The sequence below is a fragment of the Megalops cyprinoides genome, chromosome 19, assembly GCF_013368585.1.
Source record: "Megalops cyprinoides isolate fMegCyp1 chromosome 19, fMegCyp1.pri, whole genome shotgun sequence".
Classification (NCBI taxonomy): Eukaryota; Metazoa; Chordata; class Actinopteri; order Elopiformes; family Megalopidae; genus Megalops; species Megalops cyprinoides.
Genome location: NC_050601.1, coordinates 6032515 through 6047470, shown reverse-complemented (window position 1 = coordinate 6047470; position 14956 = coordinate 6032515). Strand labels below are relative to the sequence as shown.

General features: G+C 48.8%; 1 protein-coding gene across 1 annotated transcript in view; it reads right to left on the bottom strand.

The window, feature by feature from the left end:
* LOC118794540 (voltage-dependent T-type calcium channel subunit alpha-1I-like) overlaps positions 1-14956 on the bottom strand; it is a 114093-nt gene that overhangs the window by 34918 nt on the left and 64219 nt on the right. The window contains exons 6-12 of the mRNA XM_036552799.1: positions 11068-11410; positions 10260-10352; positions 5044-5377; positions 4339-4721; positions 1685-1836; positions 1256-1441; positions 46-163 (exon numbers count right to left, since the gene is read on the bottom strand). Of these exons, the coding sequence (XP_036408692.1) occupies positions 46-163; positions 1256-1441; positions 1685-1836; positions 4339-4721; positions 5044-5377; positions 10260-10352; positions 11068-11410 (1609 nt within the window). The remainder of the gene's footprint in view (positions 1-45; positions 164-1255; positions 1442-1684; positions 1837-4338; positions 4722-5043; positions 5378-10259; positions 10353-11067; positions 11411-14956) is intronic.

Here is a 14956-nt window from a genome sequence, read left to right as displayed (position 1 = left end):
CAGGCAAGAGGGATGAAAAACGACCGGTCCGCTGCCACTCTGTACCTGGAACACAGTGACAATGGCCCACAGGAGGGAGTCAAAGTTCTTCCTATCTGGGACCGTGTCCCCGGCCTCTGTCTTCAGGCTGAATTTACAGCCAAATATGTGCATGCCCAGGATACTGTTATCAAAGAGATGGAGAGAGAGGAGAGAGAGAGACACAGAGGAGGACAGAGAGAGAGGTGAGTACCTCTCACCCCTTTCTTTTCTATCTCATTTAACTGCATCCCAACCGCATCCCCCAACACATAAAGCACAGGCAGTAGTGGCCATTGAAGGGAGCAAACCAAGGAGACCCCATCTCCCTGTCTCTGCTCTATGCACCCCGCAAAACATTTTCATCTGAAAAGATTCATTTATCACATATCAGTGATAGGCTTGTATGTCCACCTCAGAATAGACTTCTACACTAGCAGGCCAGAAATACACTGAAGCCGAAGCAAACCGGGCAGTCACACGGCAAGGAGATAGTGGGCAGGGGTGGAAGACTCCACCGACTACAGCAGAATACGTCTGAATACATTTTCTTTTTAAAACCCAGTGAAAATTTCCCATTGATGCCAAGCATGCACTAGACTAGGTCACGTGCATGGGTTTGTGCAGGCTGAGTCTAGGGAAGACACCATGCGCAGATAAGCCAATTCTTTATTCAGAAACGTCCGTTAGAATGGAACGGACTGCAGAGCTCTTTAGAGCCGACCACGAGGTGCACGTTTGGTAGCATAGGTGGAGGTATGAAGACAAATAGAAAGGCTATATTAATGCGCGCAGTGCCACCTCTGGCCCATCTATCTCTGTGCACTTATGTGGAATTGAAGTGCGGTGCTGTGGGGAGGCGGGGGGGGGGAGGGTAGGGCACGGACGCAGTGGACCCAGGGGGGGCCTGAGAGTTATTGCACAGCTCTCCATCAATCTCACTCTGTGCATTACAGTACACTTCTGATACTTGCATATACCCACCAGGACTGCCTGTGACATTATGCCCTTAACCAGGGTGAGCACGCACTGTAGCGTGTCATCAGGATTAACATAACAGTGCAGTAAAACAGAGTATGCAATTATACAGTGTGCGATTATAGGGAGTTGACTGTATTGGCCTGTTACTTAACCGAGACTCCATTCCTCATGAGCTGGTCAGGGAAACCTGTGCTACCAACCCCTGCTGGATCAGTGAGCGCGTTTGGGTCGGAGGTCAGAGGGAGGCCAAGCGCACCTGAAGATGAAGATGAAGAGCATGAGGAGCATGCAGAAGGTGGCCACGTTGTCCATGGTCTTCATCAGCACCACCAGCTGCCGGCGCAGCGCCGGCATGAAACGCACCAGCTTGATCACACGCAGCAGGCGGAAGGTTCGCAGCACCGACAGACCCCCGTCCGACTGGCTGATGATCTCACACACACTGCAGAGAGAGGGGGAGGGAGGGGGAGAGAGGGGGAGAGAGAGAGAGAGAGAGAGAGAGAGAGAGAGAGAGAGAAGGAGAGATAGCAGATAGAGAAGGTAGAGGGAAAGAAAGTGAGAGGTAGAGACAGGGAGACAGGGATGCATCAGACAGACATTCTTGTTGCACTGAGAATTAGTGCAGCCTAACAAGGCCCCCACCCCCCCCTGCCACCCACCCTCTCAACCACCCCCCACTGCAGACCTGATGACGACGATGATGCCGTCGAAGATGTTGTAGGGGTTGCGCAGGTAGATGAAGAAGCCGAAGGCAGTGAGCTTGAGGATCATCTCCAGGGTGAACATGCTGGTGAACACAATGTTACTGATCTCCAGAACATTGGTCAGCTCCTCGGGCTGAGAGACAGAGTGATGAGAAGAGACAGACAAAGAGACAGAAAGGGGGGGGGGGGATGAGAAGGAAAGAGAGAGGCAGGGGAAGAAACAGATGCGGTCTGTGAGACAGTGACCTTTAAATTTCATCTCATAAATTTCATTTGATCAATTTTTGATAACAAAAAAAGGACCACTTAAAATGCAAAAGGATAATATGTTAAAAAAATTTAAACCTATTAAAAATACAAATAACAACTAAAACACCTGAAATTTCCATCCCTAAGGAACCCTACTTTTAAAATTAAATACAGAAACACAGGAAGAGAGAGAGAGAGAGAGAGAGAGAGAGAGAACATGCAAAGGGATATCCAGTGCTATATACTATTAGCCTTTTTGAAATGAGGTGAGAGAGGTTGCTACTGACTAAGCACCACATCACTGTACCATCAGCCTTGGAGAGATGTGAAGAGGGTGTGCTACAGACACAGCTGTAGACCATTTACTGCAATGAGAAGCTGAGAGTGGATGCAGCGAGAGAGTGCAGTTTATACCAGGAGACAATAACATCAACAGAGTGTGTGTGTGTGTGTGTGTGTGTGTGTGTGTGTGTGTGTGTGTGTGTGTGTGTGTGTGAGAGAGAGAGAGAGAGACTGTTACACTGCTCTTTGGGAAAATCTTTCTTCCCTTTTGTTTTGATCCCTCCTGCCTCCTCTTTGTCTGATTATCAAGGCCATTCCATCTCGCGGTCGATCAATAACACTCCATCGATCAGCTTAGAGAGAAAAATCCAGTCAGCGCTGAAAAACTTCGCGCCGGCGAGGCCCGGAGCTCGGGGTGTACGGGAAGGCGCAGAGAAAGGGGCGTTAAAGCACATCGGGGGTATCGACGCAGCTATCAGCGCTGCTAATGGTGAGCTTATACACGGACAAACACACATTGGACCTCCATCCGTCTCTGCCTCTGCCGCTGCTCCTGACACGCCCCCTTCCCTCCTCCCTCCGCCCCCTTGTCACTCCTGTCTCGTCAAAAACTCTCCTCCTCCCACAGGAACGGCTGTCCTCCTGATTTGAGAAGCGCTGCACCTCTTTCCTCCCCTTCCTCTTGGTAGTGTCCTGTCCCCTTTCTTCGCTTGTCTTACTGAATAAAGAGTCTACAGTCTACTTTTTTTTTTTACAGGCAACAGCAGGCCCAACAATGAGAATGGGCTTTAATGAATGAGGGATATCGGTTATGACTCAGGCGGAGCTAATAAGAGGTGCGCCGGGAGAGGCGACTGGCCGCCATGGCTCCGGTCTGTGCCACGGCCGGTATGGAGGCGGAACTTGGTCCACAGACCTCCTCTGCCTCACGGGCTGGGTATCGAGCATGCTGACCGCGCGTGAAGGCGTGGCCATTGCGCCTGGGCGGGGCGGAGGAACGCAACCAGACGCGACGCTCTGGGAGTGAAGAGAGAGCCACGCTACACCTGTTTCCATGGAGCGGGTTGCCCCGGTTCCCCCACGTGACTCGGCTGCCTCTGATGAAAACGTCGGCGCGCAGAGAGGGGAGAGACAAACAGGTGGGTGATGGGTGCATATGGGTGGGTGTGTGTGTGTGTGTGTGTGTGTGTGTGTGTGGGGGGGGGGTAACCGGTGCTATGTAAGCAGCCTCATGTCTTCACCCCCCTCCCTCCCTCCCTCCCTCCCTCCGCTTCGTTATTTATAGCGTCTTCAGAGAAGGCGAAACAGAGCCCTCCGCAGAGCAAGAGTGAGGGGGCGGAGGAGAGAGAGAGTGTGCAGGGAGGAGAGAGAGAGAATGCAGGGAAGAGAGAGAGAGAGAGCACACAGGGAATAGAGAGAGAAAAGGAGAGAGAGAGAGAGAGAGAGAGAGAGAGAGGAGAGGAACAATCGGCTGAGGGAGGGAGAAAAGGAGGGAGAAAAGTAAAGAGGGGTAGGGAGAGAGGGAGAGAGGAGAGAGGTAAATGATGGAGACAGATTCAGGTGGAGAGGAGGAGTGAGAGGGAGAGAGAGAGGAGAGATAAACTGAGGGAGACAGAGAATCAGAGAGAAACAGAGATGCCAAGAGGGAAAAAAAGGGCAAGAAGAGAGGGAGGAAGTGGGAGAGAGTCAGAACGGACAGACGGATGGAGGGAGGTGCAGAGAGAGGGAGAAAGAGAGACGGGAAGAGGAGACAGCAGAAGGGAGCTGCAGGCCAGAGCACCTGCACATGTATCTGCATTTCGGAGGTTTCCATGGAAGTGCCCTCCCATAACCCACTCCACAACAAAGGTTTTAGTTTGTAGTTAGGCTACGTGCTTGGTGATGATGATCTAGAGACCAAAGAACTGCACTAATTAGCGTTCTGAGGGTGATGCACTCAGGTAATGCTGTTAATTGAACATAATCTAACAAAACTGCCAGCACGGGAGCCTTCATAAAAAAGTTAGCTTTGCAAAAAAGATTAAAATGTGCTTCAAATGAAGGGAAAAAGTAGGACGTAGCAGGTTAGTCTCGTAGGTGCGCCCACACCCACAGTGCCTTTCACCTGATCGTGGTGCTCGATGCCCATGCTGATGGTGTTGATGAGGATGGCGATCATGATGCCTCTGTTGAAGTACTTGCTCTCCACGATGCCCCAGAGCTTAACTCGCATCTCGTCCCAGAGTTCTTTGCACCGGCCTATGCACGTCCGCTTCTTCTTGGCGGTCTCGCTCTCCGCTTCCTCTCCACTCCTCTCCTCCAGGTGGTTACTCTCCCCGTCCATCTCCTCCACAGCCCCGCCCTCCTCTCCCCCATTGGCCGAGCTTTCCCTGAGGGCTATGCAGTGGGGGCAGTCCTCCGGGTTGGGAGTGACGGGGAGGCCGGCAGCGTTCTCCAGGGGTTGAGGGTTGTGGTCCTGCAGCCCTTGGTGCAGTGGACAGCGAGATGCTAAGAGGGCGAGCGAAAGAGAGAGAGAGGCATAAAGAAACAGGGAAAGAGAAATAGATTCTTGGGAAACGAAGAATGAGGTAGGTTACAGGTAGGCAGGTAGAGCACTGACTAAGTACGACACCACACATTTGAGCTAGCACCTCCACCACTGGGTGGCACCACTGCCCTTTCACCATAACACACACACGCACACACAGACATGCAGACATGCAGACATACACACATGTACACGTACACGCACACGCTAAAACCACCCCAAAATAAATCTCCTCATTTTTCAACGGCACCCGTGACCCGCACGAAGACCGATTCCACTCACGGCGCGGCCGGCGACTGCGCCCGTCCCCTCCGTTGGCGTCGGCGTCGCCCCGGGCCCTGCCGGCCCGCGCTCTGCCGCCCCCTGCTGGCACGGGCCTGCCGCGCAGCGTGTTGTAGAGGGCGGCGGAGCGGCGGCGGGCCTTGCGCAGCACGTGGCACACGTACTGGAAGATCTCCTCGTAGCAGTCTCCCGGCTCGGCCATGCTGGCCAGCGTGCTGGAGGAGAGGCACTGTGCCCGCTGCTCCTGCATCAGCTGGTGCTCCCGCTGCTTGGTCTCGGAGAACTGCGTGGCGATGACCACCAGGCACAGGTTGATCATGAAGAAGGAGCCGATCTGCAGGGAGGGGGGCAGCGACGAGCCGTCACGTTACAATCCCCATTTTGTTAAACGGCAGGGCAGTGCTTTGAATGAATTCAGTGTCTATACATGCGTTATTACATTGTTATTATGTAACCAAGCAAGGAGTCACTGCTATTAGAAAAACAAGAGTGGGCTGTTTGTTAACATGTAATAGCATAAAAGGTTAACAGCTGGTTTTCGAATTCTTGTTAATAGTTTATGGTAGGTCAAGTATTATGGCTTCAAGTTGAAGTTCTGGCTAAGATTAAGGTTATCTATAGAGATAGGGTATTTCAGATGACCTCAGAAATTCAATAAACCCCAATCTTACATTTCAACTGAAATGTGACTTGCTACCCTGAAGCTGACCATTCCCCAGGGTCATAACCACCATAAGTACTCCACCCATCACTCACTTCAGCCTGCAGGCTAAGCACTTCAATGTCTGACCTTTACTACCAAATAGATATTTAGTGGTTACAGGTTATTAGGTCCAATGTAAATGTAATTACACTAGTACACTGGCCAGTGTAAATCGAGAAATATATAAAACAATTATAGTTCAGACATGCATATTTTGACTCCAACGACCTAAGGAAAGCAGACCAATGGTGGCCCAGGGCAAAGGCACATGATGACCCCATCCAAGAGGTGTGGTGCTGCGCAATCTTCTATTTCAACCGCTTCCCTGTGTGTGTATGTGCGACTGCCACAGCTCTGGAAAGAACGACAGAGCCTCGCAGTCTCCTTGCCTGTTCTCGAACACGGACGATGCGCCTGCGCTCCGCGTGACCAGGCGTGTCGTTTCGGGCGGCGGAGACCTCGCTGGGCCACGTGCTTAATCACCGCACTTCCAATGGATTTCCCCCCCCTTCAGTGTCATAGCATCTTCAGACACACGATAATTACATCCCATTAACTTCAAGGAGACGGCAACGCGCAATCTCATCGCACATCACAGGCCTGGCGCTAAGGCGGGGTGATGGCGGGGGGGATTCTGGCTTCCACTTTATAAGGAAAGCAATCATTTAAAGGCTTCGCAATTTGCTGTGTCTCTGTCGTATTCCGGGGCCACTTAACTGATGTGGGTCTGGAGCCAACAGATCCAGCAAGCAAAAGGCAACGTCCATAATTCTGTTTAATTGCGGTGCCGTGCGTTCAGCTCCATAATGCATTTGTTGTCAGAGGCGGTTTAAGATTCGCCATCTTTCATGTGAATTGCTGGAGCTGGCCCATTGCAGTAACTCTCAGAGGCACCCCGGTGCCCGCACTGATTGAACCGGGTTGTCTTTCGTACTCTCCTTATCAGATCAATAGTTCTGGTTGACAATTCATCCCTTTAACAAATTCCCAGGCTAAAGTGATGGGTATTAGCAGCCCGGTTAGGAGACAATACAGAAGTAAGTAATATACCCTTATTGGTGGAAAAGTGACCCAAAAGGCAGGGAGGGGAGAACTCTCCAGTACCCCCCCCCCCCAACCCCAAAAGAGCATCCACAGGACCACATAGCTTGATGAAAGTGCCAAGGCTATTAACTTTGTGAAACGCTGAAGTCAGTTGATTTTCAAGATGGGGCACATGCCAGCTTCTAAGTCATCGAAACGCTGATCCTTCTCCCTTTCGAGCCCATTTTTATATCCCCACGCAATGTCACCTTACATGCTATGAGATTTGTGGGTCTTACAGTTTTACAGCCTCAGATCCCGAAGTTTAGTCATGTAACGCTGACCTGGCGCTCACTGTATCAAGTTTAAAACCCACCTCCGACCGTCAGAACATCAGGAAAGCCAGCGCCGACTGGCCAGGCTCCCTCTTGGAGGGGGAGGAGTCAAGGACCTTCTGAGAAGCGAGAGAGGCAGCCATCTGGGCCGCATGGGTAATTTGTGATTAGCTTTGATTTAATGCCAGCCAAAGTCTGGGTTTTCACTCTAACTACCCTGATTTGCGATTCTGAGCCACAGCTCGTTATGTGCCTAATCAGAGAGGATGAACTTCGCTCAGAGGGGAGATCAAATGTTACTCGTCGGGATTACGCTCACACTGTTCAGAAATATACATGCGCCCTCTCTTCTGTGTAAGAAGGGGGGGGGGTGTTCCAGTTTTCCATCTTTGTCGGCGCAATTGATTGAGTGAATGCAGCAGTCAATGTTGTGCCGGAGCGGAGAAAAAAAGCTTTGAGACTCTGTGTCTGTCTCTGCCTTTTGTCAGGCGTGCACAGACAAGGCCTGCTAATAATCGAATAATGCTGAACAACAGCTCTCAGCATGTCTGAAGGCCCCATCGCTAATGTGTACCAATACAAACAATATTTGATTGAAATGGTCTAAGACAGAGAGTTTGGATAAATGATGGAAGCACCAAGGCACATTCCATTAAAAACAGCACATGATGGCTCAGAAACCAGAAACCGGAAAAGCAGAAAAGATTTTATTTTTCAACATGGTGACAATTCCGATTATTCTTATGAATGGATGCTTGGCAAACTTAATATCCTACACAACGTAAAATCAATATGCTTCTGCTAAATAGTTAATATCTTGCTGCCACATTAGGACATTTAACATAATATCAAATCTGATACCAGCATAATACAAAATCTTAGTGATTACAAAATCTATGGTAAAAACGAAACAATATATTGCAGGAAAAGTTTTGTTATGTTATTATGATATGATTATATCATTGATACACTGTGGTGTTAGTTGTAAGTGCCTGACTAGTGGCATCATTTTGGTTTTCACTTACATCTCCAAGTGTTTAATGCTAAAAAGATGGGGTGATTTCCGCATTTCCGCATACAGTTTAAAAGCAACCAGCAGACAATGTAACCCTTGCATGAGTAAGTGGTAAACGTTCTGCGTACAGGAGCCACACTGTGATTATGCAGCTACGGTAGACCTCATTTAGTTACATGCGGTTTCGGTTGCCAAGCTACAGGAAGGGACCCCGCTGGAGAGGAGACCGGATCCAGCAGAGAGCCAGTCTGAACAGAGAGGCGGTCCCGCAGGTGTGGCAAGAGGTTAAAACCATCCAAGGACGTTTATCCGCCGAAAGAGCAGATTACGCAGGGATTTAACTCCCCCTTGTTTAAAAATTTGAAAAGCAGCTGACAAAAACGGCTTAGAGCCCCGCTCCCAGGCCCCAGTGGCACGGGAGGAGCCTGCAGATTACAGGCGACCACATAACGATCAAATAAGATTAGATCGCATTAGATCTGGGGCAGTACATAAAAGAACTTTTTTGTCTATAGGACAACATGTCCATGCAGAATCCTTTGTGAAAAAATTGATCCGATTACTGGATTAAATCACTGGCAAACAAAACAATAAGATGCCCTATAAAGATGAATGCTCGCCGTCCTTCCTCACGGCTTCTAAACTGAAACGGAGCGCATCTTTTGATGATGCAAGCGTGGACACATTTATATTTAGTGTTCTGAAATCTGAAATGATCTCAGGAAGTTAAATGATTCTTGGTGCCTCAGCAAGTGACATGTTGAATCTGTGAGCAGGCCAGTGTGCCAGACCATGAGGACCTCTGAATCTATGAGAGATTAGAATGCCTGCAGGTCCAGGTGGAACGCTTTGAATCTGAGAACGATTACACTGCCTGTCCTTCCAGGAGGAATGTTTTTGAATCCGCGGAGCGATTTACAGCGCCTTGCTCGCCGCGAGCAGCGCTTTGAATCTGTGAGTGATTAGAGCGCCTGCCGGCCGCGAGGAAAGGCTTTGAATCGGTGAGTGATTAGGGCGCCTGCTGGTCCACAGGCTGGAGGATCACACGGGTGCAGCAGGGGCAGAATGTCTGAGCCCTGGGCCCTCGTCACCGAGCAGCGGAACACGCTGTGATCGCGGCGGGGGCCCCGCGCGGCGAGCAGCTCTAATTAAATGGTAATTCTCTCACACGGGTCGCCTACGAGGGATTAGGACCTGTCATTAGTCACCGATACGGGGAGGGCTAAAAACAGCAGCGGAAACCACAGAGCTCCCGCGAACTTCGGCGCTCCCAGCACCGAAGTCACCGCAACACCCGGGGGGCCCCACGCTGTAGAACTCAAAGTCTCCAATAACGTGAAAATTTCATTACGTTTTATTAAGTTTCATTAAGTTTTATTTTCCTAAATCAATAAACTATTCATGAAACACACGACTGTAAAGATGGACGAAGCAGAAACACCTGTTTACATATTAAAAAAAAAAAAAAACTCCACTTTGAAGGCTAAGAACTAAGATTTACAGCTTCAGCAAGAATTAATTTCTTTTGCAGAACCCAGCTATTGATTTTTTGATAATGTGTTGAACATTGCTGAATTGATCTTTACAGGTCTATAAACTTTAAACCTGCTTCTCAGGCAAAATCTTAGCTAATGGATCGGTAATTGTGTCTGCTGTGGAGAGCCTACATGGAAACACCAGGAGGGTGAACTGTTTCTGGGCTGGCAGTCCATCTGTTCAGTACACCACTTCATTTGGTGAGTTACCGCCCTAATGGACCCAGTGTAAAACGTTCATCCTTTTTTCCCCCCCCAGAGTGTTATAATTATGCAGACATACAGTAGCTTAGATGGAGAAATCATTTAGAAAACAGGCAGGCTAACTCACTGCAGGAACATCACGGCCCCAGCAGGCTTTGCAGAGTTCTGCAAATGGCATCACAGTGCCGTTAAAAATGGACCCAACAGAGACCACTAGGTTATTTCATTCCTTCTCATCAGGGCTCTGCAGAACCAGGTCCCCAACCCAAGACCACGCAACACCTTGAAAGAGAGACCATGTGTCTGTCTGCTACTGGGATGACTGCAGTGATGATCAGAGAACCCTGGTGTGTCTAGGCAACAGCCTGTCAGAGAGCCATTCTCTGTGGGCGGTCACTTACGATGATGAGGAAGATGAAGTAGATGAAGTTGTAGAAAGAGTGGGCATCCATCACGTAGTACATGATCTCCACCCAGCCTTCCAGCGTGATCACCTGGATACGAACACACACACACACACATCAATCACCCCTTTGTTCACATCGTGAGGCAACTGTCAAATTGCACTTAAACCTCGTCGTTAACGAAGACCCTTGGAGAGTCTGTGGGAATGCAGGCTCAGATGCTGAACAGCAAGGGCACATACCAAGCACAGATGTATAATCTCAGAATGAAGTACTTCGCGTGACGCAGCATCACTTGCAGCTATTTTGGAGCGCGAGTACACATTCTCCAAATAGCACTGGAAATCTATCTCATGACAACTCATTCGGGTAGAATCTCAAATTTGCCTACTCACTCAACAATAATTCACAGCCAGCTAAAAGGGAGTGAGAAGGAGGCAGAGAGAGAGAGCGAGAGAGAGAGCGAGAGAGAGAGAGCGAGAGAGCGAGAGAGCGAGAGAGCGAGAGAGCGAGAGAGCGAGAGAGAGAGCGAGAGAGAGAGCGAGAGAGAGCGCGAGAGAGAGCGAGAGAGAGCGAGAGAGAGCGAGAGAGAGCGAGAGAGAACGAGAGAGAACGAGAGAGAACGAGAGAGAACGAGAGAGAGAGAGTTGAGCCAAATGGGGAAGAAAAGCTGGAGGACTCAGAATGGCAAACCACGGTGATTCACCTCCCACAGGAGGTGCGGCAGAGAGTCAACAGGAAGTGTGGGGCCAAACGGGGTGGGGGGGGGGGGTTGAAGGGGTGCCTTTCGAGGGCGACGCAGCACCTGGAAGATGACGATCCAGGCGTAGCCGATGTTGTCGAAGTTGATGGCGCCCTTGTGCGGGTTGCTGTGTCCGGTGAAGCAGCGGGTGTAGTACTGGTTCCAGTTGATGCAGAGGCCCGCCGTGCTGACGCTGCCGTTGACCAGCGGCTCAGGGCTCAGGCCCAGCTCCTGCCGCTGCAGAACGTCATCCTTGTCCAGGCAGCACTCGCGCCCGCCCTCCCTCCTCGCCGGCACGTCCCGGCACGACATGATGCCGTTGTCGGCTGCCAGCGAGCAGATGAAGGGCCGCTCGTCGTCTTCCTCGGGCTGGTAGTAAGGGGCGGGGAGGGTGACGCCGGTGGTCCTGCAACCACATGGAGAGAGAGAGAGAGAGAGAGAGAGAGAGAGAGAGAGAGAGAGAGACAGAGAGAGACAGAGAGAGACAGAGAGAGAGAATGTACTTTCTCCTACACTGTAATAACTTGCAAACAAATAGATAAATACTTATATATTAAATATTTCAAATTACAGCTCTCTCCATTTAAGTAATGGAAAGATGAAGAAAAATTTCAAATTGCTCTGGGAGAGGGAAACACTGCATGTTTAACAGCACGGCGTGTACACGAGTACTACAGCCTGAGAGACAATGGGCAGGAAGCATCTGCACAGTATGAATGGAAACAAATATAAGCATGTGTGTTTTTGTATGTGTGTGTGCATATTTTTTGGTTAATCGTCACTTTGTTCACATATTTACTGTACATCTATGTGGTAATGCCAATAAAGCTTGTTTGAATTTGAGAAGCACTTGGGGTGGGGGGGGGGGGGGGTCAAGGACAAGAATGGCACAGATTCATACACATGGAGTGAAAGGGCAGAAGGGGGAAAGTTAAGGAAACGACAGAGAGAGAGCATTATGCAGACTCCTCTCCCCAGGCCCCTGTAGGTGTGACATCACTGACGGTTGTTAGGTGTTTGCTCTAATTGGACACTGGCACTGTGGAGTGGCCTAGAGCCTACCTGCTGCAGATAGGTGTGAGACTGAAGACAGGCAAATTTACATACACGTTGTATTAAAGTTCAACTGAAGGCCCAGGTGGAATCAAACATTACCACTATTTCCTTGACTCTAAGCAAAGATTTAGCCAAACATGATACCACATTTTCTGAAATTCCTACACAATAATCAACTCAGTCATCACTAAAATGAATGCAATTATACACAGAAACACGAGTGGGAAAGAGAGGGAGAGAGAATTAGAGGGGGGGTCAGAGAGACAGCTGGTAGATCTGGATACATGCAGAGAAAGTGAAAGAGAAAAAAACAGAGGGGGAGTTCAGGGGGAGATACAGAATAAAAAGTTCAAAGAAAGTTTTTTTTTTTTTTTTAAGTAGAAACAGACTAAGGAAAACAGAAAAATCTCAAATCTCTGGGTTATTGCAATGGTTTTTCATATTGCATAAATCTGCCTTGTTTTAAAGCGATGGTCATTTGTCCATTCAAGATTTGCAGATCGCTGGTCAAACCGAGATGGGGAGACATCGTGATGTGAGTACACTGCTTCTGACTGTGAGAGAGTAAACCAGCAGGGTTAGATAGAGCATCTGCTAAATGACAGTAATGACAGGACTCTTGTGAGACACGCATACATAGTCACAAAAATAATTACGCATAAATACGCATCCAATTCGCAGGAGAAGAGAGAAACCCAGTGAGAGAGAGAGAGAAGGTGGGCTATGCGCAAACCTCAGGAAGGAAGAAAGAAAGAGAGGGAGGGAGGTAAAATGGAGGAAGGAGGAATCCTGGGAAGAGGAGAGAGCGGGAACATCGCCCCGGCTCCCTCTGCTCTCTCCACTCTCCTGTCTTCCCAATTATATCTGACATGACATTTCAACGTTTCGTTTTGGGACCCAGAGCTCCAAGACGCCTGTCACACCGTAATGTTTCGTTTTGTAACCCGAGCCGGTCGCATGAAGACGACACCGCCGTACAAAACAAGCCAGATGCAGAGCGCTTCCTTTGTTTTTTTTTAAATTTTACTTTCCAGAACCTATGCTACAGCGCTCTTTTTTTTCTCTTTTTTTTTTTCTGTGAGTGATCACAGCCTGACTGGCAGCGTTCGCCCCTGAGGATCCAGACCCGCTGCAGAAATTAATGAATTATTCCCCCTCTTTAATTCATCACCCGCAGTGGCACCACGGCCTTCCAACCCCCGGCGTAATCTGCAGGGAGATAAGGGCCGCCGCGGGCATCAGGGAGCGGCCCAGCAGGCTTCATTTGCATGGGATGAAGCTGTCGACTCCACACGCAGCTCGGAAAACACCGCACGCCAAAGCTACCGGGCACCATTAACTGAAAACCTTTCCTAAACGCCGCTAAGTACTGACAGTTCAACAAGCATATGCACAACAACTGCAGAAGGAATGACTTCAAATGCCGGTCAAACAGATTTTTAGATATTTGAAATGCGAAATTTTGTTTGTGTGGAGAAGCACACGCCATTAAATTCGATAATACATGCTGAAATATATCCGCAGGTGCAGGTGTTTACAGAATGATCCAATTCCCGCAAAATTGTACGCTCTTCCTTTTTTGGCACAGTCTTCACATATACATTGCCACAATGCAGATATGTTCTGTTGTCTGGCTCTGACTCGGTGATCAAATCTCCCTCTCAGCTCCTCACCAGGGCTCATAAATCCAGTTATTGTGAGATTAATCTCCCTTTATAACCTGTGCCACTCCTGCTCTTCCGGAACCTTCTACATTCTACCCACACTGCCCTCTCCACTGTCATCCTGATGTTGCTCAGATCCTGCAACGGCTGCAACATTGCGACAGTCACAATCCACTGAGGCGTTGCAAAGCTTTTTCTGATCTGTTAGCTCCATTTTTACCCACTGAGCCCGCCTTTTGTTTCACCACAGTTACTTTCTCTGCGAAGGTCCCATTGTTATTCCTAATGTTTCAGAGCCTCCGTTATATCTCCTTTCCTCCACAACTTGTGTGCCCTAAAACTCCCTACCACCCAGTTCCCAAATACCCCTCAGCTACTGTATTGATCCAGAAATGTCAAAATGTGTTTGATCTGTTGTTCAGCTCACACACAGCGCAGTCGCAACACATCTTTGTTCCAGCGTTTAACTCATTCAGTCAAAATGTATTTGAGCTGGAGTTCCACTCGTGTAGCTCACGATCAGAAACATGATCAAAACAACATGAGCTGACATTCATATTGTACACAGTCAAAGCGTTTCTCAGCTGTCTTTCAACTCACACATATCTGTCAAAATATCTGTGAGCTGGTGTTTAACTCATTCAGTCACGATGAATTTGAGCTGGTGTTCAACATATGCAAGAAAAAAAACACACACTACATCAGGGAATAGAAGGAACAGCTTGATAGACTGGCTTAGCCAGTCTGTCAAAGCCAGCAAAAAACGTCAGGCCACACTATTCCATTTGACAACTATAAAGGTAGTTTCTGAGAACGGGTTTAATTACAGAGAACAAGTTATAAAACGTTCACATCAGCTAAGACTAAACAAAATCTACTCCTGGTCTGCACAGTACATACAGTCAATACAATGGACTGTATGTCAGTATTTACAGGAACGTTAGTCTCTGATTTTTCTTCATTTTGTGTTGTTATTTCGAGAGCCATAGAACCAAAGTCTAAAAGGCACTGTATCTTCAGCGGCCCCCATTGCTTTTTATTTAAGACAGCAATGACTGTCTCAAGGAAGACCACAACATTTTTCTCTCACTGAGCAAATGAGGGAAAACTGTTTCTTAATTCTACTAGACTGAAATAGCCCTATCCATCAGCATAACCATTGCAATGCATACCCAAGGGAAGATTCACTCAGGCTGACCCATCTCTCCTAGCCTGATACCCTAACACACACA